This window comes from Salvelinus sp. IW2-2015, linkage group LG37, assembly GCF_002910315.2.
Source record: "Salvelinus sp. IW2-2015 linkage group LG37, ASM291031v2, whole genome shotgun sequence".
NCBI lineage: Eukaryota > Metazoa > Chordata > Actinopteri > Salmoniformes > Salmonidae > Salvelinus > Salvelinus sp. IW2-2015.
The window spans coordinates 11,617,501-11,641,537 of record NC_036876.1 but is presented as its reverse complement, the minus strand read 5'-3'; the positions used below and the strand labels follow the sequence as shown (position 1 = coordinate 11,641,537).

The window sequence follows — 24,037 nt, the reverse complement described above, 5'->3', positions numbered from 1 at the left end:
CATCTCTCCAGAGTCATACTTCATCATTTATTTCCTTATAGAATCATAGCCATGGGAAGGATGCTGGTGGTGCCACAGCACCCCTGATAAATTGAAATACATTTGCCAAAGTTCTAGAATTACTGCTGTCTGTTCAGAAAGAAATGAACTCATTCAGAAGACTACACCAGGAGTAGCCACCGAGGATCAATAGACTTTTTTTATATATATTTTTTTTAATAGCCTAGCTTGGATTGTGTGTAGCCCAATCACAAGGCATTGCCTACAGTTGGGAACGTGTGGCAAATCTGTCAGTGAACTGCATGCAGCCAAAACAGGCCTTTTGCAATATTTCAAATACAATCATGGGATAGCACAGTTTGGAAAGCAAATGGCTCCTGCTGAAACAAAAATACTTATCTCTCTGGAGGCTACTTCCAAATAGGCCTATTGAGTGAACAGCATTGTTTTTGTAAACTAAACCGAGAGAGAGGCTTTTGGCACGAGCGCATCGACCATCGCTGATGAGTGAGCTGTGTGCAATTGGGTGAGTCATTGAAACTGGAAAGCTTTTTAGGACTATAAATTCCTCCTCATATTGTACAATATGTAATGTTTCCTTCACACACCTAGGCTATTGATGGATTCAAGACGAGGTCATTTTTTAATGATCTCACATTCTCAGTTTGTCCGTGTCAAAATAGCCTCACATTTAAATAATTTGTGCGCTATTAAAATAAGATTCTGCTAAAGTCTCCAGTCATGTAAAATTACATAGAATTGCATGAAATGCATTTATAAAAAGGCCCAATTTTTCCGGGCCCTAGGCTACAAAAAAAATTCTGCAAGCGAGTCTACTCTACTGTCATGACTGTCCTGTAAGGATCCAAATAGGTCAGATCAGCTTGGCAATAAATTACTTCAACCAGACCCTCTCCCACCCACAGAGGGGGGAGGAGGGAACTGGCGGGGGGTTGACAGCTCAAACCCTGTTGCAAATCAAGGACATGAACATTCAGCCATCTCCCTATCCAAATTCACACAGGAATGTGCCTTTGTTTCACAGACATTTTCCCGCCGAAACTCTTAACACGTTCTAAAGCAAATACTGGAAAGATATTTCTAACAGACAATGTGGGGAATGGTCAGAGGAGACCCAAAGACCACTAATGTTGTTTGGTTGTTATTTTGTGATGTCATAAAAAGTGTTATAAATGGAAATACTGTTACTTGAAAAGTATACACACTGTATGTGTGAAGTGTCCATCCGATGCGAAATTGTTTCTATAACTTTGTACAAGTAAGTAGTCACCGCCCCCTTGAGTGAGGTCAGAGAGCGTGTCAGCCTCACAAACCGCTCCTTTTGAACAAACTGTATAAAACGATGGGTTAAGAATGAACATATCAGACCAGAGAGGTGTCGAGCTGCAGCTCACGTCCAAAGTGGTTTGAAGTCCAAAATCTCAACACGAGGTAGAAACGAGTCACATCCCAGACAATCACTGGTATGGCTGATTTATCTAGAAAAAGGGAATTTAAGTGGGACCATTCTACTACTCTTCTCAAATCACCGTAATGCGCTACTCTCATCACCCCACTGAGAACCATCAACACTGCTGGCTAGCCTATCTTCAAAGAAGCATCTTCCAGAGCGAGTGGAAGCAGAGTGAGCTCTGTAGTTCTTTTCGGGACTACATAGCGGGTCACCGGATGCCGGGCGACTGCAGAGGAGAGCAACAGTATGAGATGGGTGGGGACCCCTTTTGGACAATCGGAGCCTTACAAGCGTGCCGCGAAAAGGCCCAACACCCTTTCCAAGAAGGACTGGTTCCGACAGAAATACACGAAGAACCAAGACATAAATTCATGATTTCTTACTCCACACGGGTGGCGGTTCATGTGCAAGTATATGATTACTATGAGAGGTTTCTAAAGTACCAACATTAAGTGTCTCTGTCTCTCGCCATATCCATGTCTTTTGTAACAAGCCGCCATATTGTGTCAGTCCGCTAGGGACCTGTTTCTAATGTATTAATTATTCCTGTGTTACCATTTAGTTAGATAGTAAATAAATAATGAAACCAATGTGTGTGAAACTGAATCAAATACAAGACTGGGTTTTTTTCAGATGCAGGAGGTTATGACTGTTCAGAATGATGATATGATACGAGGTTATGATTAATAAGTGTTTATGGATATAATTGGTAAAGACCTTTTAGAGTTTAATTTGGGAGATGATAACTCTTTAAAGAACCGCTCTCGTGGTGCCCCAGATCCTAATGAGTTAATTGTTACATGATTAATTTAATCGGGTAACAATTAAACATAGTTAGTTGATTAGATAAATAACAGTCATGAGATTAATGAAACTAAAGTCACGACACTAGTCTAGACCACTACACAAATGTGATGATATGCAATGCATGCAATGCTTTATTATGAAGGTGATTTTCCAGTACCTCAGAGAGCCCCAGGTCACCCTCCTCTCCTGCACACTTTTTGTTCCGGCACCACCTGATTTACAAATTAAGCACTGATGTGTATATGTGTGTGCATCATCCCCCTATATATTTTTGACACTCACAACTAGAGTTTCTCTTTGTTTGGGCTAGTTCAGTTGGTTTTAACAGGTATTATACATCAGCGTGTCTGTCCATGGATGCCTAATACCCTCATGCTATGTGGTCTAGTGGTTTGGAGTCCTTGGGCCACTGTTCTCCTGGTATAGAGTTTCTTCCTCATTTAGTGTGGGCCATACACATGACTCACTGGCCTGGGGCCCTGGCTTTGGAAGGTGGTGTCAGGTTCAGCCCCTCTTTCTCAATCTGTGCCTTAGATCAGAGTAGATAAATGGAGAGAGGGAGGGATGAATGGAGGGAGGGGAGGGGTGAGGAGGAAGAGAGAGTGGTGTGAGTTGGGGGTGTGTTCACAGGGGGTGAGGGAGAGCGCAAGTTGGATTGTGTCTAGACCAGACATTTTTCCATTGTGTTTTTGGCAGGTCTTACCTTGCCCCTCACCACCCCTTCTGAGGCACACCTCCTAATCCACACCTGCTTGCTGTCCCCAAGTGGTATGTCCCAAAGTGGTATGTTCCCAATTTAGGGCCCACCTGTTGCCTTGGGAATTCATATTTTGGGGGGTGGGGTTGTAGTGGATGGGGTGAGCTCGCTGCAGTGTACTGGTGGGGAGCATGACCCCTTTGGCATGTGTTCTAAAACAGCAAAAGAATTTAGGACCACAGAAAAGACAGACAATGGGAGCCAGTCCAATGCAGACAAGCCCCAGGCTGTCCGGAAGAAGTGTTGAGTCATAAGTCCAGATTGGTGGTGATGGACATTGGCTTGAGTTCCATATCATCTCCAACAGTCCAGGCGTTCAACCTTTGCAGGTAATTCCCTGCAGCGCAGTGGCCAACAAATCTGGGCAGTCCCTTTTTCATAGATTTACATTTTTTCTGCCAGGTATCAATCTAATCAATAAAATGAAATATCCTCTTCAATTGCATTTCATCCAATTGTAACCACTCTTCTTGGTGGTGCAAAACGTCACATAAGGTTTAATAAGAGTGAGGGAATACTTAAAAATTAGACCAACTAGCCTACTGCACTTTTTATAGTGCTTTTAACAACTGCATGATTCATCACATGATTGGTCCTTTTTCACATACTTACATGTGTCCAATATTTAAAAGGCGACTTATGGAATCTGAAAGGGCCACAGTGCAAACCTAGTAGGAATCACAGTGGCCGTTCTGTGTACAGATAACACTCCTCTTGACTTCAGCCAATGGTGAATAAGGTCAATACAGCTCCTGCTTTCATCTTGCCGCAAAAGACGACCTCTGTGACGGCTGAAACTCCCTCCAGTCACCCCTCCCTCTCTCATTTAGAAAATACCAAGAGAGGTGTGCGCCAATGTCATTCTATCCAAGGTAGACCCGGACTCGCCACAAACTTCAAAGCGAGGAGACGCAGAGTTAAAACTTTTGAACTATTGCAACTTTGTCGCTTTTCACTTGTGTTTCAATCCTTGTCTTGGATTTGACTTTACCGGTCAACATTTAATACAAGTGCCAGGCTTATTGTCTATATTCCAAGTGAGGTTTTTCACGTCGTGTCCAGTTGGGAGTGCGCGTGGGGGAGCGGGACAACTGTCACGGACTGTAATTGGTGTCTCGCGCGGTCAAAGCCATGCCGCCTGGGTTTCAGCAACTTGGAGTGGAGGTATTGTCAACATTACTCGTTTTGATAAGAAAATATGAAATGTTTTCATGCTCACTAACAACGAGTAGCCTCTGATGCATGAAGTAGAATTTACGCATAAGTTATAGCCTATTGAGACCGATTTTCAGCAGCCTAACCCATGTCTCTGCATGTGTGAATGAAAATGTATATTTTGTTTATAAAAAGTCTATTAAAGTATAAATATCCTTTAAATACATACATTGTCTACATTTTGTAATCCATGTTTTAGAGATCCATTAAGAACTTTTACAATAGGCTAATTGATATCTCCACCCAGCTAAAAGTTGCCTCTTTATCTCTTCGTTCTCATCCCCTTTCACTTTCTTATCTCAGGCGAGGGATGACTCTTCCACACCTGACGAAATGACTGGTTCATATGAACGCCTTTGAAAAATTTATGTAATCTGAGGAAATGGTGACTAACTTTAGCCTAATACCACTTTGCAGCTGTGAAATGTTGAGATGTGAAATCAGAATACAGACAAGTGTCAGTGAGATATGGAATATTAAAAATCTAAACTAATTTTCGCGAATGAAACGTGCTTTTAGAATAATTATAGCAATTGCTATTCATCCATCAGAATCGGCATTGTGAGCATTTACATTTAGAACCCCAATAACGTTACATGGGGAATATTTAAATAATGCTATGTAACTGAATGTCTAAAATTAGACTTTCACATTCTAAAAGTAGGCCAGACCCTCTAAATATATGGCTCTAACAAACGTTCTACTTTCAGGAAGATTGTCAAAATATGTGAGCCCTTATTTGTCCTATAGTGACCTTGACCAGGAGATACCGGCTTACAGGTCAGGGCTGAGATGCATATGGGTTGGTAGGTGACCCAGTCCCACCGGTTTGTGTTACATACCACAGCTCATACTAAAAACACTATTAAACTAGTACATATATTCAAGAATATAATTAGAATTGCAGCATCTTTGTATTTTTCTTCCTGCTCATAGTTTGTGGCAAAATAGAAAAGAACATCAAGAAAATGCACTTCAGAGAATTGGAGACAATGAAAACAATGTCTTAACATCAGCCCATTTCTTTCCCAATATGTATTTCCCAACATGTTCTACATATGCAGGCTACAGTTGAAATGTTGTAAAGCCCATTCTATGACGTGAAATGGAACACGACCCTTAGGTTCTTTTTTTTGTACAATGTGGGTCTCTCGGGCACACAAAAAAACAGGACGTGTCTGGACAACCTCTACTAAACACTAGATTCAGGGATGTGTGAAGGACCACAGGGATGTCGGGCAACAGAGCCAAAGGCTGTCAGGACAGATTTTTTTGTCACCACAAGGCACTCCATTTCACTTTGGGTACTTATTCAACAGGGTGTGTGGTTTCTAGGAGGAAAGAGAAATGGAAATCTAAATGAAACATCAAAAGTTAGGCTATACAAGGCAATTAGGCTTACATGTATACTCACTACTGTATCACAAGTTAAACTAAATAATGTTCTCAATTGCACACTGTAAAGATAAAACATGCATAATATTGCAGTGCCTGAATCACAAAACATTATGGTTAAATCGTAAACAGACCCAGGTAGAGTCTGAAGCTAGCATTAGCCAGGTATGCTATATGACTCAGATCAAGCACTGGGCCTGGAAATAACCAACATGTGGGAAAGGCACCATCATTGTAGCATACAATTATACCAGTTAATTATGCACTATATCTGCACAATTAGAGCCAAAGTGTGAGACAATGGCATCAGACTGAACAGCCCCCATGTAGTCATCATTATGATTCGCAGTGGGCTACAAACATGTAGCAGGCTAGGCAGGTCATGTTACCAAATTATTAGCCTAGCGCACAAACAAGTACAAACACCATATCCCTCACTTTATCAGATTAGCCACGCACAGTAGGCGGGCCCCAGCAAGGTAATTAGAGGACACACGGGAGCAGGGATTGGTTCATTGGCAGGTCAATCATGGTCTATAAGGGCCTTTTTAACACAAACACTAACACACACACACACAGTGGCTGAAAAAGTACCCAATTGTCATACTTGAGGAAAAGTAAACTAAATAGAAAATGACTCAAGTAGAGTGCAAAGTCACCCAGTAAAATACTACTTGAGTAAAAGTAAAAAATTATTTGGTTTTAAATGTACTTAAGTATCAAAAGCAAATGGAATTGTTAAAATATACTTAAGTATCAAAAGTGAAAGTAAATACTATAAATCAATTCAATATATTAAGCAAACCAGACTGCACAATTTACTTTTTTATTTACGAATAGCCAGAGCCACACTCAGAAATCATTTACAAACTAAGCATTTGTGTTAAGTTAGTCCGCCAGATCAGAGGCAGTAGGGATGACCACATGTTCTCTCTTGATAAGTGTGTAAATTGTACCATTTTCCTGTCCTGCTAAGCATTCAAAATGTAACAAGTACTTTTTGGTGTCAGGGAAACTATATGGGAGTAAAAAGTACATATTTTCTTTAGGAATGTAGTGGAGTAAAAGTAAAAGTAGTCAAAAATATAAGAAGTAAAGTACAGATACTCCAAAAAACAACTTAAGTACTTCAAAGTATTTTTACTTTGTTGCTTTACGCCACTGCTTAGACAAACACATGCACACACTTTACCTTTGTTTTGCTTTTATGTTGACAAAACACACCCTGTCTGGGTACTCAACACTGCAAGGTCATCATGTCACAGCAACACAGACAGACACACCTCCGACACAAACTCAACCAGGTGTAGGATTCTAATGTAATATGCACACACATTGGGACATTTATTAATGGACCATTCTACAATTTTTCAGAATAGAATAGAATGATGTCCTCAGAGGGGAAATGCTTTGCACAGTCTTGTATAGTTTAGATAAAACATAACAGTGAACACCATGTATATGTTTTCATTAATAACATAACATATTGATAACATTTTTGGAGAAGAAAACTGTTAACCCTATCTAGTTAATATCGGATAAGAACTAAGTAACTGTGCATTACAGGCCATGTTTAACTATTGTGAATTCAGTGGTATGTTGGGATGGCTGCTGGAGCCAGTCATGTTTAACTATTGTGAATTCAGTGGTATGTTGGGATGGCTGCTGGAGCCAGTCAGCTTGCTGTGTTGAAGGTAAACAGATGTAAGCCCTAGGAAAGCCTGGTCAGTCTCTCCCAGAGCCCCAAGCTGTCAGTCACCATGGCAACAGGTGCCTGTGGGCTTTATATACTGTATATATATTGTCATCTTCAACCTAGACGGGAACTAGGATGGAACTCAGCGTTCAGTCACCCAATCACACGATACACAGTTAAGTCCTGGACACAGCTAGAAAGATCCTTTCTCATTGGTATCACAGTTATAAATAGTGGATATTAGAGAGGCTGTTGCGTGTGTGTCTGGGGGGGGTTAGGTTGTTTTTGCAACAAACCATGCCTTTCTAGGTTATCCATCCGCTCTATATCCCGCTCCAATGGGCACAATCCCACAGTGCTTGTTTCCCTTTATGAACAACCAGAGACACATATTTAAATCTAAATATATGGCTCTGCAAGCAACCACACAATTTCACCATAATAACAGAGGTGTTGTCTTCCTCTTGTGTGTGTCCACTACAGACAGTGACTGGAACCCTTGCTCTCTCAGTGTTCACTGCTGTATTGGGCTCCTTTCAGTTTGGATACAATATCGGCGTCATCAATGCACCTCAGAAGGTAAGACCAACTTGCAATTTCATTAAAGGGGAATTCCACCACTTTTTAACCTCATATTTATTATCTCCAGAACCATACTAGTTTTCCCTTTAACCAGTGCCATAGATATACAGATTCTGGCAAAATCAGGCCCACTTTGGCACCAAAAGTTACAGTACATTCAAGACCGTTAAATTCTAATAGAATCCCAATTAGAATGTTGTCAGGGGGCATGTTTGGTATCAAATCAAATGTTATTGGTGACATACACATGCGAAATGCTTGTGTTCCTAGCTCCAACAGTGCAGTAGTATCTAACAATCACAACAATACACAGACATCTAAAAGTTAAAGAATGGAATTAAGAAATATATAAATATTAGATCAAGCAATGTTGGAGTGGCATTGACTAAAATACAGTAGAATAGAATACAGTATATACATATGAGATGAGTAAAGCAGTATGTAAACATTATTTAAACATTATTAAAATGACTAGTGTTCCATTATAAAAGTGGCCAGTGATTCCATGTAATTTATATAGGGCAGCAGCCTCTAAGGTGAAGGGTTGCGTAACCGGGAGGAAGCCGACTAGTGATGTCGATTTAACAGTCTGATAGCCTTGAGATAGAAGCTGTTTTTCAGTCTCTCGGTCCCAGCTTTGATGCACATGTACTGACCTCGACTTCTAGATGATAGCGGGGTGAACAGGCCGTGTCCCGGGTGGTTGATGTCCTTGATGATCTTCCTGTGACATCGGGTGCTGTAGGTGTCCTGGAGAGCAGGTAGTTTGCCCCCGGTGATGTGTTGGGCACACCGCACCACCCTCTGGAGAGCACTGTGTTTGTGGGCGGTGCAGTTGCCGTACCAGGCGGTGATACAGCCCGAAAGGATGCTCTCAATTGTGCAACTGTAAAGGTTTGTTAGGGTTTTAGGGGCCAAGGCAAATTTTCTTCAGTCTCCTGAGGTTGCGCCTTCACCACACTGTCTGTGTGGGTTAGCCATTTCAGATTGTCAGTGATGTTTACGCCGAGGAACTTGAAGCTTTCCACCTTCTCCACTGTGGTCCCGTCGATGTGGATAGTGGCGTGCTCCTTTTGCTGTTTCCTGAAGTCCACGATCAGCTGCTTTGTTTTGTTTACATTGAGTGAGAGGTTATTTTCCTGGCACCACACTCCCAGGGCCCTCACCTCCTCCTTGTAGGCTGTCTCGTCATTGTTGGTAACCAGGCCTACTACTGTTGTGCCGTCTGCAAACTTGATGATTGATTGAGCATGCGTGGCTTTGCAGTCATGGGCGAACATGGAGTACAGGAGGGGGCTGAGCACACACCCTTGTGGGGCCCCTGTGTTGAGGATCAGTGAAGTGGAGGTGTTCTTTCCTACCATCACCACCTGGGGGCGGCCCATCACAGGGCGAGGTTCAGACCCAGGGCCCCGAGCTTAATGATGAGTTTGGAGGATACTATGGTGTTGAATGCTAAGCTATAGTCAATGAACAGCATTCTTACATAGGTATTCCTCTTGTCCAGATGGAATAGCGCAGTGTGCAGCCCGATGGCGATCATCGTCTGTGGATCTATTAGGGCGGTAAGCAAATTGAAATGGGTCTAGGATGTCAGGTAAGGTAGAGGTGATATGATCCTTAACTAGCCTCTCACAGCACTTCATGATGACAGAAGTGAGTGTTACGGGGCAATAGTAATTTAGTTCAGTTACCTTTGCTTTCTTGGGTACAGGAACAATGGTGGACATCTTGAAGCAAGTGGGGACAGCAGATTGGGATAGGGAAAGATTGAATATGTCCGTAAACACTCCAGCCAGCTGGTCTGAGCATTGTCTGAGGACGCGGCTAGGGATGCCGTCTGGGCTAGCAGCTTTGGGAGGGTTAACAAGCTTTAACGTCTTACTCAAGACGGCTACCGAGAAGGAGAACACACAGTCCTTGGTAGTGGGCCACGTCGGTGGCACTATGTTATCCTCAAAGTGGGCAAAGAAGGTGTTTAGCTTGTCCGGAAGCAAAACGTCGGTATCCGCGAAGTAGCTGGTTTTCTCTCTGTAGTCCGTGATTGTCTGTAGACCCTGCCACATACGTCTTGTGTCTGAGCCTTTGAATTGTGACTACACTTTGTCTCTGTACTGACATTTTGTCTGTTTGATTGCCTTATGGAGGGAATAACTACTCTGTTTGTATTCTGCCATATTCCCAGTCACCTTGCCATGGTTAAATGCTGTGGTTCACGCTTTCAGTTTTGCGTGAATGTTGCCATCTATCCACGGTTTCTGGTTTGGGTAGGTTTTAATAGTCACAGTGGGTACAACATCTCCTATACACTTCCTAATTAACTCAGTCACCGTGTCTGTGTATTTGTCAATGTTATTCGAGTACTACCATCAATGTGTTGATAGATCTTCGGTAGCGTTTTCCTCAAATTAGCTTTGTTAAAATCCCCAGCTACAATAAATGCGTCCTCAGGATATGTGGTTTCCAGTTTGCATAAAGTCCAGTGTAGTTCTTTGAGGGCCGTTGTGGTATCGGCTTGAGGGGGTATATACAAGCTGTGACTATAAGAGAATTATCTTGGGAGGTAAAAATATGGTCGGCATTTGATTGTGAGGTATTCTAGGTCGGGTGAACAAAAGGACTTGAGTTTCTGTATGTTATCACAATCACACCATGAGTAGTTAATTATGAAACATACACCCCCGCCTTTCTTCTTCCCGGAGAGTTCTTTATTCATATCTGTGCGATGTACTGAGAACCCAGCTGGCAGTATGAACTGGGACATTATATACCGAGAGAACAATGTTTCCGTGAAACAGAGTATGTTACAATCCCTGATGTCTCTCTGGAAGGAGATCCTAGCCCTGAGCTCGTCTACTTTATTATCCAGAGACTGAACATTAGCGAGTAATATAAAAAAATAAAAAAACAATTCTGGGCTAATAATGTAAGAAATAACTAAATACTGCAAAGTTGCTTAGGAACTAGAAGCAGAGCTGCCATATCTGTTAGCTCCATCTTGCCTTTTCATCATGGAAGACAGTTGGCTAAGCTCTTTCTACTGGAGTCTGTAGCTCCTGCATGAACAACCCAGCTAGCACATAATGTTCTGAGAAGCATATATTTCTTAGAACTTTGTGAGAGTGTGGTTGTCCTATGGTGGTTTTGAATAAAACGTTCCCTCAACTTTCTGGGAATGGTGCATGATAGTCGCTTGGCTTTGGAACATTCTCAGCACATTTAAGGAACTAAAAAGTTATCACATACGAGCTGATCTGGGAATTTAAGAGCTGATCTGGGAATTAATAGCTTTAGGATGACTAAAACATGCATACTGTTGCCATGGCACCATGAGGTCGAAAAATTGAAATATTGATCATTTATTTGACCGAGACTCGCGCCGACAGAAAGAAGCATCAATCTCAGATAAAGCATCCGAGCGAGGGGATCAGCGCTCCTCTGCCTCAGTATGTGTAGACCATGTATCTGATGCTGTCTAGACAAAAAGGAGTATGGCATATCATACTTTTTTTTGGACAGACAGCATCAGATACATGGGCTACAAACAGTGCATTCGGAAAGTATTCATATCCCTTAACTTTTTCCACATTTTGTTAAATTACGGCCTTATTCTAAAATTGATTAAAAAATAATAATAATCTCATCAATCTACACACAATAACCCATAATGAGGAATCAAAAACAGGTTTTTAGAAATTTGTGCAAATGTATTATAAATAAAAAACAGAAATACCTTATTTACATAAGTCTTCAGATCCTTTGCTATGAGACTCGAAATTGAGCTCAGGCGCATCCTGTTTCCATTGACCATCCTTGACATGTTTCTGCAACTTCATTGGAGGGAAGTAACCAAGAACCCAATGGTCACCCTGACGGAGCTCTAGAGTTCCTCTGTGGAGATGGGAGAGCCATCTCTGCAGCACTCCACCAATCACGCCTTTATGGTAGAGTGGCCAGATGGAAGCCACCCCTCAGTAAAAGGCACATGACAGCCCGCTTGGATTTTGCCAAAAGGCACCTAAAGGACTCATACCATGAGAAACAAGATTCTTTGGTCTGTTGAAACTAAGATTTAACTTTTTGGCCTGAATGCTAAGCGTCATGTCTGGAGGAAACCTGGCACCATCACTAAGGTGAAGCATGGTGGTGCTGTGGGGATGTTTTTCAGCTGCAGTGACTGGGAGACTAGTCAGGATCGAGTGAAAGATGAACGGAGCAAAGTACGAAGAGATCCTTGATGAAAACCTGGTCCAGAACACACAGGACCTCAGACTAGGGCGAAGGTTCACCTTCCAACAGGACAGTGACCCTAAGCACACAGCCAAGTCAATGCAGGAGTGCCTTCGAGAGAAGTCTCTGAATGTCCTTGTGTGGCCCAGCCAGAGCCCGACTTGAACCCGATCGAACATCTCTGGAGAGACCTGAAAATAGCTGTGCAGAGAAGAATGGGTGAAACTCCCCAAATTCATACCCAAGAAGACTCTAGGCTGTAATCCCTGCCAAAGGTGCTTCAACAAAGTACTGAGTAAAGGGTCTGAATGTATGAGTAAACCGCCACTACCATCCGTACTATTGGCCAACGTGCAATCACTGGAAAATAGAATGGATGATCTACGATTAAGACTATCCTACCAACGGGACATTAAAAACTATAATATCTTATGTTTCATTGAGTCGTGGCTGAACGGATGCTATAGAGCTGGCTGGGTATTCCGTGCATCGGCAGGACAGAGAAGCTATGTCTGGTAAGACGAGGGGTGGGATGTGTGTCTATTTGTAAATAACAGCTGGTCCGCGATTTCTAATTTTAAAGAAGTCTCAAGGTATTGCTCGCCTGAGGTAGAGTACCTCATGATAAGCTGTAGACCACACTATCTACCAAGAGAGTTGTCATCTATATTATTCGAAACTGTCTATTTACCACCACAAACCAATGCTGGCACTAAGACCACACTCAACGAGCTGTATAAGGCCATAAGCAAACAAGAAAATGCACATCTAGTAGCGGCGCGCCTAGTGGCCGGGGACTTTAATGCAAGAAAACTTAAATCCATTTTACCAAATTTCGACCAGCATGTCACATGTGCAACTAAAGGGGGAAAAAACTCTAGGCCACCTTTACTCCACACACAGAGACACATACAAAGCTCTCCCTCGCCCTCCATTTGGCAAATCTGACCATAATTCTATCCTCCTGATTCCTGCGTACAAGCAAAAACTAAAGCAGGAAGTACCAGTGACTCGCTCAATACGGAAGTGGTCAGATGACGCGCATGCTACGCTACAGGACTGTTTTGCTAGCACAGACTGGATTTTTTTCCGGGATTCATCCAATGGCATTGAGGAGTATACCACCTCAGTCGCCGGCTTTATCAATAAGTGTATCGATGACGTTGTCCTCACAGTGACCATACAGACATATCCCAACCAGAAGCCATGGATTACAGTGAACCGCACCGAGCTAAAGGCTAGAGCTGCCTCTTTCAAGGAGCGGAACACTAATCCGGACGCTTATAAGAAACACCATCATCCCGGAAACCCTAGACCCACTCCAATTCACATACCGCCCCAACAGATCCACAGATGACGCATTCTCAATCGCACTCAACTCTGCCCTTTCCCACCTGGACAAAAGGAACACCTATGTAAGAATGGTGTTCATTGACTTCAGCTCAGCATTCAACACCATAGTGCCCACAAAGCTCATCACTAAGCTAAGGACCCTGGGACTAAACACATCTCTCTGCAATTGGATCCTGGACTTCTTGACGGGCCTCCCCCAGGTGGTAAGGGTAGGCAACAACACATCTGCCACGCTGATCCGCAACACTGGCGCCCCTCAGGGGTGCGTGCTTAGTCCCCTCCTGTACTTCCTGTTCATCCACGACTGCGTGGTCAAACACGACTCCAACACCGTCATTAAGTTTGCTGATGACACAGTGGTAGGCCTGATCAGCGACAACAATGAGACAGCCTATAGGGAGGAGGTCATAGACCTGGCAGTGTGGTGCCAGGACAACAACCTCTCCCTCAATGTGAGCAAGACAAAGGTCTACACCTGTTGTATTCGGAGCATGTGATAAATAACATTTGTTTTCATTTATTTTCAATTTTAGAATAAGGCTGTAACGTAACAAAATGTGGAAAAAGTCAAGGGGTCTGAATACTTTCCGAATGCACTGTGTGCTCGTCGTCCTCACCAGGGTCTTGACCTGACTGTAGTTCAGCGTTGTAACTGACTTCAGTGGGCAAATACTCACTTTCGATGGCCAGTGGCACACTGGAAAAGTGAATCCCGGTTTCAACTGTACCGGGCAGATCAGATAGCAGACAGCGTGTCCGGTGTCTTGTGGGCGAGCGGTTTGCTGCAACAGGAGGTCCCGTGAGAAAAAAACTTGCCGCCTATAGAAATCAAATGCCCATCCAACTGATTAATTAAAGTTATGTTAGGATATATCAGTTATCCTATTAGAGCTTTTGTGCTGAATCCACTGTGTTGTTTAAGGTGCCATGTTTATGGTCATGTCAGTGTGTAGGAAGGAGATTCCAAGATGTGGGAAGTGTGCAGGAAGGCAAGGGACAGAAGATTGTGTAGTTTCAGTGGATAAGGTTGTGTGGGTTAACTGTAGGGGTGACCATGTTGCTGGGGATCAGAAGTGTCCGGTACGAGAGAGGCAGGTTGAAGTGGCCAGAGTCAGAGTAGTGCAGAAGGTGTCGTATGCTGAGGCTGTGAAGAAAGTAGAGGGGGATGGGTCAAGGGTGAGGGAAGAGTAAAATGAGTAGAATTGCATGAAATTATTTTTTTAAATAATTAATTGTTCATCTCATTTGACCACCTCCCTCCAATGGTCACTCAAGCCATGAACTTTCCAACCCTCTCATGATCTACCATCTCATGAATGACGTTGTTGATTTCTAAATTGCTTGTCTTTTTTTGTGTTGCTTTAAAGCGCTTTGATATTCTTTATGTAATGAATAGCGCTTGAATAAATTATTAATATGACCTTTTCGGAAACAGGCTATTGTTGTCTTTTTTCTCAGGACCAGGTTTGTCCCGTTCACAATGAAGTAGAGTCTATAGATTTTAAAAGCAACATATTAATGTCAGTGCAATCAATTAAGGATTCAAACTAAATGAAATGTCGCGATGGAGGAAAGAAGACATGTAGGGATATAGAAGAGAGAGGGAGATAGGGGGAATAATAGGGGGAATAGAGAGACTGTGAGGATGGATGTACTATTACAGAATAGGAGATGGATAAAGAGAGCAGGAGGAAGAAATATATTGGAGACAAGAGAGGGAAAGAGCAGAAGAGAGAGTGGCCAGGGGAGCATCCGAGTAATGTCAACACGAGCCGCATGAGGAAACACACAGCGTTGCCAAAAAATACCCCCAAACCTCACCCCTCACCCTGCCTCCTCGCCCTCCTCACCCATCCGCAAGCCTGCACAGTTCACACATCTATCTACCCCCATTCCTGCACTTCACCCCCCCACATCTCAGATATCCTTTAACAGCCACGGGTGAAATCGGAGGCAGAGGGGTTTAAGGCAACGATTCTGGTGCCATGGGAAAGAGGGGCTATTTTGGGCTTTTTTTAGGGCGACACTCACAAGGTTTGTTGAGGCTTCACGCTGTGACACAGACAAGGGCGGGCGGTGTCGCGTTCGGAGAGAAACACACCATAGTGCACGTACAGCCTCCCTGAACATTATATAGTTAGATGCTCCCGCTGCAATCTAGACAATCTCTTAGATTAACTGTCGTAAAGCCCCTCCCTCATAAGGGGGCTTTAGTTGTGGTTTGGTGGTCATGGGGTTCTGATGTGGCAGTGGCATATATCAGAACATATATCAGCTAATTACTAATACATCAAATATAGCAGATCATATATCAGCTAAAATACACCAAATATATTAGAACATATATCAGCTAACATAGCTAATATATGTTATAATATATTTGATGTAACAGAAATAAGAAATATTAGAATATATCAGCTAACATGCATCAAATATAATGGAACATACATCAGCAATGATAAACTCAGAAAAAAGAAATGTCCCTTTTTCAGGACCCTGTCTTTCAAAGATAATTCGTAAAAATCCAAATAACTTCACAGATCTTCATTGTAAAGGGTTTAAACACTGTTTCCCATGCTTGTTCAATGAACCATAAACAATTAATGAACATGCACCTGTGGAACGGTCGTTAAGACACTAACAGCTTACAGACGGTAGGCAATTATGGTCACAGTTATGAAAACGTAGGACACTAAAGAGGCCTTTCTACTGACTCTGAAAAACACCAAAAGAAAGATGCCCAGGGTCCCTGCTCATCTGCGTGAACGTGCCTTAGGCATGCTGCAAGGAGGTATGAGGATTGCAGATGTGGCCAGGGCAATAAATTGCAATGTCCGCACTGTGAGACACCTAAAACAGAGCTACAGGGAGACAGGACGGACAGCTGATCGTCCTCGCAGTGGCGACACGGTGTTAACAACACCGCACAGATCGGTACATCCGAACTCACACCTGCGGGACAGGTACAGGATGGCAACAACAACTGCCCGAGTTAACACAGGAACGTACAATCCCTCCATCAGTGCTTAGATTGTCCGCAATAGGCTGAGAGAGGCTGGACTGAGGGCTTGTAGGCCTGTTGTAACTGAGGGCTGGACTGAGGGCTTGTAGGCCTGTCACCAGACATCACCGGCAACAACGTCGCCTACGGGCACAAACCCACCGTTGCTGGACCGACAGGACTGGCAAAAAGTGCTCTTCACTGACGAGTCGCGGTTTTGTCTCACCAGGAGTGATGGTCGGATTCGCGTTTATCATCGAAGGAATGAACGTTACACGAGGCCTGTACTCTGGAGCGGGATCGATTTGGAGGTGGATGGTCCGTCATGGTCTGGGGCGATGTGTCACAGCATCATCGGACTGAGCTTGTTATCATTGCAGGCAATCTCAAAGCTATGCGTTACAGGGAAGACATCCTCCTCCCTCATGTGGTACCCTTCCTGCAGGTTCATCCAGACATGACCCTCCAGCATGACAATGCCACCAGCCGTACTGCTCGTTTTGTGCGTGATTTCTGCCAGACATGGACTGTCAGTGTTCTGCCATGGCCAGCGAAGAGCCCGGATCTCAATCCCATTGAGCACGCCTGGGACCTGTTGGATCGGAGGGTGAGGGCTATTGCCATTCCCCCCAGAAATGTCTGGGAACTTGCAGGTGCCTTTGTGGAAGAGTGGGGTAACATCTCACAGAAAGAACTGGGAAATCTGGTGCAGTCCATGAGGAGGAGATGCACTGCAGTACTTAATGCTGGTGGCCACACCAGATACTGACTGTTACTTTGATTTTGACCTGTTACTTTGATTTTGACCCCCCCTTTGTTCAGGGACACATTATTCAATTTCTGTTAGTCACATGTCTGTGGAAGTTGTTCAGTTTATGTCTTATGTTCTTACAAATATTTAAACATGTTAAGTTTGCTGAAAATAAACACAGTTGACAGTGTTTATTTTTCTTCTGAGTTTACATCAAATATATTGAAACATACCCAGCTAAGCACATTTGGTTTCTTGGAAGTTGTGAGAACGTATGTTTTTGGTTTCACATTGGTTGTTTCCTGACCGGTTAAACTTAATTTTTAAAAAACATTCTGAGAACAGAAGTGAAAATGTATACAGTTCTGGGAACATTTAGTTTTAGGTAGCAGGGAGGTTCTAAGAATGTTTTACTCTGGTTCCTTGAAAGTTTTCCTGTAGGTTTTATTAATGCTCTGAGAACAAAATGATAGGTTATTTGGATTTTTTTTAATAACTTCCTTAAAACTTTTACTGAATGTTTCAACAAGACTTTTAATAACACTGCTAGCTTATTTGGGGTTTTGAAATCCAAGCACAGATAGGACACATGGGAATGTATTTCCTTAGGCATTAATAATGCAAACACATATATTTTTTATTGTGGCACAGTATAAGTGAGATTCAAACCTGTAATCTAATGTTCTCTAGCCATGGAATGAGTCCACTGAGCCACCAGGATGGTAGTCTGAATTCCACTCCTTGTCATTGTAACGGTTTTCTTCGTCCTCCTCTGACGAGAAGTAAGAAATGTCAGACCAATGCGCAGCGTGGTATGTGTCCATAATATATTTTAATAATACTGTAACGACCCTGGGTTTATAAGCGCGGAAATCGACTCTGCCGCTTGAGCATGCTTTTGCGGCACAGTCGATAGCGCGCCGGACCTCGGGCTAGAAGGTCGAGGTGCTCCCTGCCTGTTTCATTACACTGGTGTCAGAAGTGATCGGACCTCGCATCCACGACAGTGCGTGTGCTTGGCCGGTGAGCGCGTTCCTGTAAGACGTAAAGTCGCAAGCTAGCGCGAGGACGCGCTCTTTGAAAGGAGGGAGTAGTGTAACGACCCTGGGTTTATAAGCGCGGAAATCGACTCTGCCGCTTGAGCATGCTTTTGCGGCACAGTCGATAGCGCGCCGGACCTCGGGCTAGGAGGTCGAGGGTTCGAGACCTGCTCCCTGCCTGTTTCATTACAATACAAACGAACACAGAAACAAAACAATAAGTGCAATACAAACCGAAACAGTTCCGTGTGGGACAAACACTGACACGGATATAACCACCCTCGAAACCCAGGTAGAAAAAGGCAACCTAAGTATGATTCTCAATCAGAGACAACTAACGACACCTGCCTCTGATTGAGAATCATACCAGGCCAAACGAAAAAACCAACATAGAAAAACAAACATAGATAACCCACCCAACTCACGCCCTGACCATACTAAAACAAAGAAATAACAAAAGAACTAAGGTCAGAACGTGACAGTCATTGCCAAAGAGACTGGCCTTTTGGCAGTCTACAACATTCAATATACACTGGATTTACAGCTAACTTGCCTATTGGTTGTTGGAAATAATATTTTCCATTACAACATGTGGTGCCTGGAAAATAGAATTAGAATTTATAATAAAGTCAAAAACAAACATTTAGCTGTTAGGCAGGTTCTATTTTGAGGCATAAAATCAAATCTAAGATGTTTTGTGGTTGGAATTATTTATTTACTTAATTTAGACTTGAGCTAGCAACAAACAAAAAACGGTTGCTTAGCAACCAGATACCAACGTGTTTTGTGGAGAGAAAAAGTGATAGGATTTGAATATTTGCATAATCGTTGTGATTGGAGGATAGATGTGAGGGTGATCGAATCAGCATCAAATCCTCTGTTCTCCTTGATCTCATTAATGATAGCATGTTCATATTTGAAGATAGCAGAAAGGCCAGTCTCTTTGCCACATGGCATGGAGTACAGTGAATGGATTAGCTGAAGAAACTTGGACCCATGCTACCACTATGGGGCTAGCATGCCATGTATTAAAACAGAGACCATTTCAAAGGAAAACATTTTAAAACATTTTTTATTTAACCTTTATTTAACTAGGCAAGTCAGTTAAGAAAATATTCTTATTTACAATGACGGCCTACCCCGGCCAAACCCAGACGACGCTGGGCCAATTGTGTGCCACCCTATGGGACTCCCAATCACGGCCGGATGTGATACAGCCTGGACAAGCACTCATTAATTAAGATCAGGAGTGGCCAATTAATGAGCGTGGACAACACACCAGAACACACTTAACAAGATAGAGGATAGAGAGAGTTTTGTTGATGCTGAGAATGGAATGTACGTTTTTAAATAACATTCTCAGAGCGTTCTCTGAATATTACTAAAGTGTTCTTGTAGTTTTTATAGAAAAATGTCTTAACATTCTCGGAACAATTTGAGAACATGACTTTAAATAGAACCACGAGGAAACCTGTAGGAAACGTTATGCTGAAGTACTGAAATTGCCACAGAAGAACGTTGTTTCTTAACGTTCTTGAAACAATTTGACAACATTCCCAATGTCAAACCAGTTGGAGAAAGCTCCTAGAACGTTACCAAAATTGAAATGAAATGCAACCATGTTTGAACTTTTAATCAAACGTTCTGTTAAAGTAATGAAATATCAATAAAATAATGTTTTATAAATGTGCTGAGAATGTTCCAAAGGCAAGCAATTATCCTGCACCATTCCTATAAAGTTGTGGGATGGTTGTTTGCAAAATAACAATAGAACAACCACGCTCTCACCAATCTCTAAGAAACATATGGTTCTGAGAACTTGATGTGCTAGCTTGGGTACTGTGTATCAGCTATTATACATAAAATATATAGGTACATATATCAACAGTTTATTATATCAAATTGTAGAATCAGTTTCATGCTGCATATACTGAACAAAAATATAAACGCCACATGCAACAATTTCAAAGATTTTACTGAGTTACAGTTCATATGAGGAAATCTGTCAATTGAAATAAATGAATTAGGCCCTAATCTATGGATTTCACATGACTGGGAATACAGATATGCATCTGTTGGTCAAAGATACCTTACAAAAAATGGTCCTCAAAATGCGCCTCAGGATCTCGTCACGGTATTTATGTGCATTCAAATTGCCATTGATAAAATGCAATTGTGTTCGTTGTCCATAGCTTACGTCTGCCCATACCATAACCCCACCGCCACCATGGGCACTCTGTTCACAACGTTGATATCAGAAAACCGCTCGCCCACACAATGCAATACATGTGGTCTGCAGTTGTGAGGCCGGTTGGAAGTACTGCCAAATTCTCTAAAACAGCATTGGAGGCAGCTTATGGTAGAGAAATGAACATTAAATTCTCTGGCAACAGCTCTGGTGGACATTCCTGCAGTCAGCATCTATTGCATGCTCCCTCAAAAGTTGAGACATCTGTGGCATTGTGTTGTGTGAAAAAACTGCACATTTTACAGTGGCCTTTTATTGTCCCCAGCACAAGGTGCACCGGTATAATGATCATGCTGTTTAATCAGCTTCTTTATATGCCACACCTCTCAGGTGGATGGATTATCTTGGCAACGGAGGTATGCTCAATAACAGGGATTTAAACAAATTTGTGCACAACATTTGAGAGAAATATGCTTTTTGTGCGTATAGAACATTTCTGGGATCTTTTATTTCAGCTCATGACACATGGGACAAACACTTTACATGCTGCGTTTATATTTTTGTTCAGTGTATATTGAGGCAGATTCTTAGGAATCTGATAGTATCTGTATTTAGATACAGACAGGGAGTGAGTCAGACAGAGGAACACACGTAGTTAGTCAGGTGAGTTGTGTTACAAGAGAGGCCTTACAACCGACGTGCCCCCGCTGGTATGTACTCTCTGGTCATGAGTCCTGGTCCCTTGAACCTCTTTACACATGAGCCAAAACCTTGAACCCTATGCCATCTATTCACCAGGTGAAACCTTCAGGCCCAAAAGAACCTGACTCAACTGTGCTACTCGTTGAAAGTCAATCCATTGAAAGACAATCTATTTGCGTTAAATTCTAGGTAAGGGATTAATGATTGGGAAGTTTTGATTTTGATAGACCATTTTGATAGACCATATTGGCAAGAAGCACATAGTATTGAGTGGTGGTTATACCCGGCCTTCACAGAACAGTTTGTCATAGTATTCACACAAAGCACATTTCTCTCTGTTCCATTGCCAAAGCATTTATCTCAAGGAAGTAACACTTTTGTATACACTTACCTAGATTCAGTATATGTGGCCCATGCCATGCGGGAATCAAACCAAGAACTCTGGTGTTGGAAGGATGCACAACACTCCAATTAACGGAACCAAATTGAACAAAGCTCATAAAGCAATTTTGTCTTGACATTGTTGTCTTCCTGGCCTGGTCCCAGATCTGTTTGTGCTGTCTTACCAACTCCTATGATCCCTGTCATGCTAGGACAGCACAAACAGATCTGGGACCAGGTTACAGTCTTCCTGCTATAACTAAGGAAAAAATGTTAGCTCTATTGGATGGCTCATCTGTCTCCTCATTGTCTTGTCATGGTCTCAACTCATCTCTCTTCTCCTGCCTTTCCAGATCATTGAGGCGGACTACAATGCTACATGGGTGCACCGGTATGGAGAGCCCATTCCCACCGCTACACTCACCACTCTGTGGTCACTGTCGGTAGCCATCTTCTCTATAGGAGGCATGATCTCTTCCTTCTGTGTGGGCGTCATCTCAGAATGGCTGGGCAGGTAGGGGAGATGATACACTCACATACGAGAGAGCGGACGCCCAGACACGCGTGTGTATGCATGCACACGCTAGGGTGACCACATTAAAAACCTCAAAGTGCGGGACAACAGGATGATTTTGCAGGATATTAACTGGACAGTGTTGCCTTCATGAATGAAACATTTGACAGCATTTGCATATGCACAGTAGCGGATTTAGGTATGGGCAACATGTGCAGCCGCCCGGGGGGGGCGGGCGGCAAGATGGTGAATTTGACATTTGCGCTCGTTTGCACGTCACGTTAATGATATCATGTCACCATGTGGGACTGTGGGTCAATTAACCTTGTCGGAGTGGGCGCCCTGATTCTAGTTTGTGAGCTACTGCCTGGGAAGGTCTCCCTTCAGAAGTACGAGATGGGGAGGGGGGCGGGGGTAGACTGACCTCAGGTCTCCCCACTGGAAGCCCGAGGTAGGGGGAGTGGGGGAATCTATCAAATAGCACACCTCTAACTTTGTACAGTACTAATGCAATTAGTAAAATCAGTCACACTACGAAATGCTACCAAATGAACCACAATTCATTCATAATATATAGTTTCACAGACATATTGTTGCATTTTTTTCTGGTTTGTGCGAAATCATTAAGAATAATATCAAACCAGTCTGCACTCCACCAAGGTGAATTGGTTTAGTCTTGACTCTTGGTTGACAGTGTTGGGGGATGGGTAATGTGTTGATGCTCAAGTGCCAAATCAACACAAATGGACAAGAAAAGGTCTAAGCCATCAGGTGCCCAGTTTAGGAAAAAGAGGAAAGAAGAAGAGGAGAAACGTACAGCTAAGTCATCTCTTTATGAGTATAATATTATGCATGTAATGAAATAGGCTAGTATAACACTTATGTTTGTTAGCCTATGTTGCTTGCTTTGCTCTTTTTATATTTTATTTATTTAACCTGTCAAGTCAGTTAAGAACAAATGCTTATTTACAATGACAGCCTAGGAACAGTGGGTTAACTGCCTTGTTCAGGGGCAGAACAACAGATTTTTACCTTGTCAGCTCGGGGATTCGATCTAGCAATCTTTCGGTTATCGGCCCAACGCTCTAACCACTAGGCTACCTATTACACATAGGGAGACAATATTCCGTTTTCTGTCCAACTAGCTTACATAACATTGGATATAATTTCACACAGTTTCATCATGATAATGTGTGTAGCCTGCAGAAAAACGATTACCACCTAACTAGCACATTATTGATTTAGGTAACTTTCATTGAGGTGACATCATAAAGGTTTTCTGTGATTGTATTGACTAGGTCCTGAGCTCAGTCAGGGGAATTTCCAATGCTGTAGGCTAACTTCAAATATGTCTATATTATGCTGATATTTTGTATCTTTGGTGATATATTGAGTCTTTTGGGGTGTCTTATGCCAAGAATTAGCCAAGGAGGTTGTATGGTTCATTTGGTTCCTATTCTGAAAGTTTGATCAATTGTGCATAATGACATGTATATTTAATTGTGCTACAAATGTATTTAGGGTGTCAGACTCATATACTGTATTTCAATGCAAATTCAGGGGCACTTCTGAAATATTTTGGAGAACCCTCTGGCACTGGCCAGGATCCACCTCCTCAGCCACACAGGCTTCTTCAGAAATTATCTCGGAGCCTCAAGATGAGGAGCCATCCACCTCCTCAGCCACACAGGCCTCTTCACAAATGTTGTCTGAGACTGAGGATGAGGATGAAGACCCATTTGCTTCCATTTCTCCCCAGCAGGATTCTTCAAGTGTGTGTGTGGGTACAGGTACATGTGTTTATGTGTGCATACCTGCATAACATAAACAAAATAAATAATTTCCCTTTTGCAAAGTTTTAAGTTTCCATATTGTAGGTAATAATGATGATTTTATTATTACTGGGTATGTATGTGGGATGTTCCACCACTATAAATGCTGTGAATAACGT

General features: G+C 42.6%; 1 protein-coding gene across 1 annotated transcript in view; it reads left to right on the top strand.

The window, feature by feature from the left end:
* Positions 1–3,860: 3,860 nt before the first annotated feature.
* Positions 3,861–24,037, top strand: part of LOC111960221 (solute carrier family 2, facilitated glucose transporter member 4) — a 40,853-nt gene continuing 20,676 nt past the window's right edge. Inside the window, exons 1-3 of the mRNA XM_023982112.2 lie at positions 3,861–4,202; positions 7,828–7,923; positions 21,926–22,086. Of these exons, the coding sequence (XP_023837880.1) occupies positions 4,170–4,202; positions 7,828–7,923; positions 21,926–22,086 (290 nt within the window). The 5' untranslated portion in view covers positions 3,861–4,169. The remainder of the gene's footprint in view (positions 4,203–7,827; positions 7,924–21,925; positions 22,087–24,037) is intronic.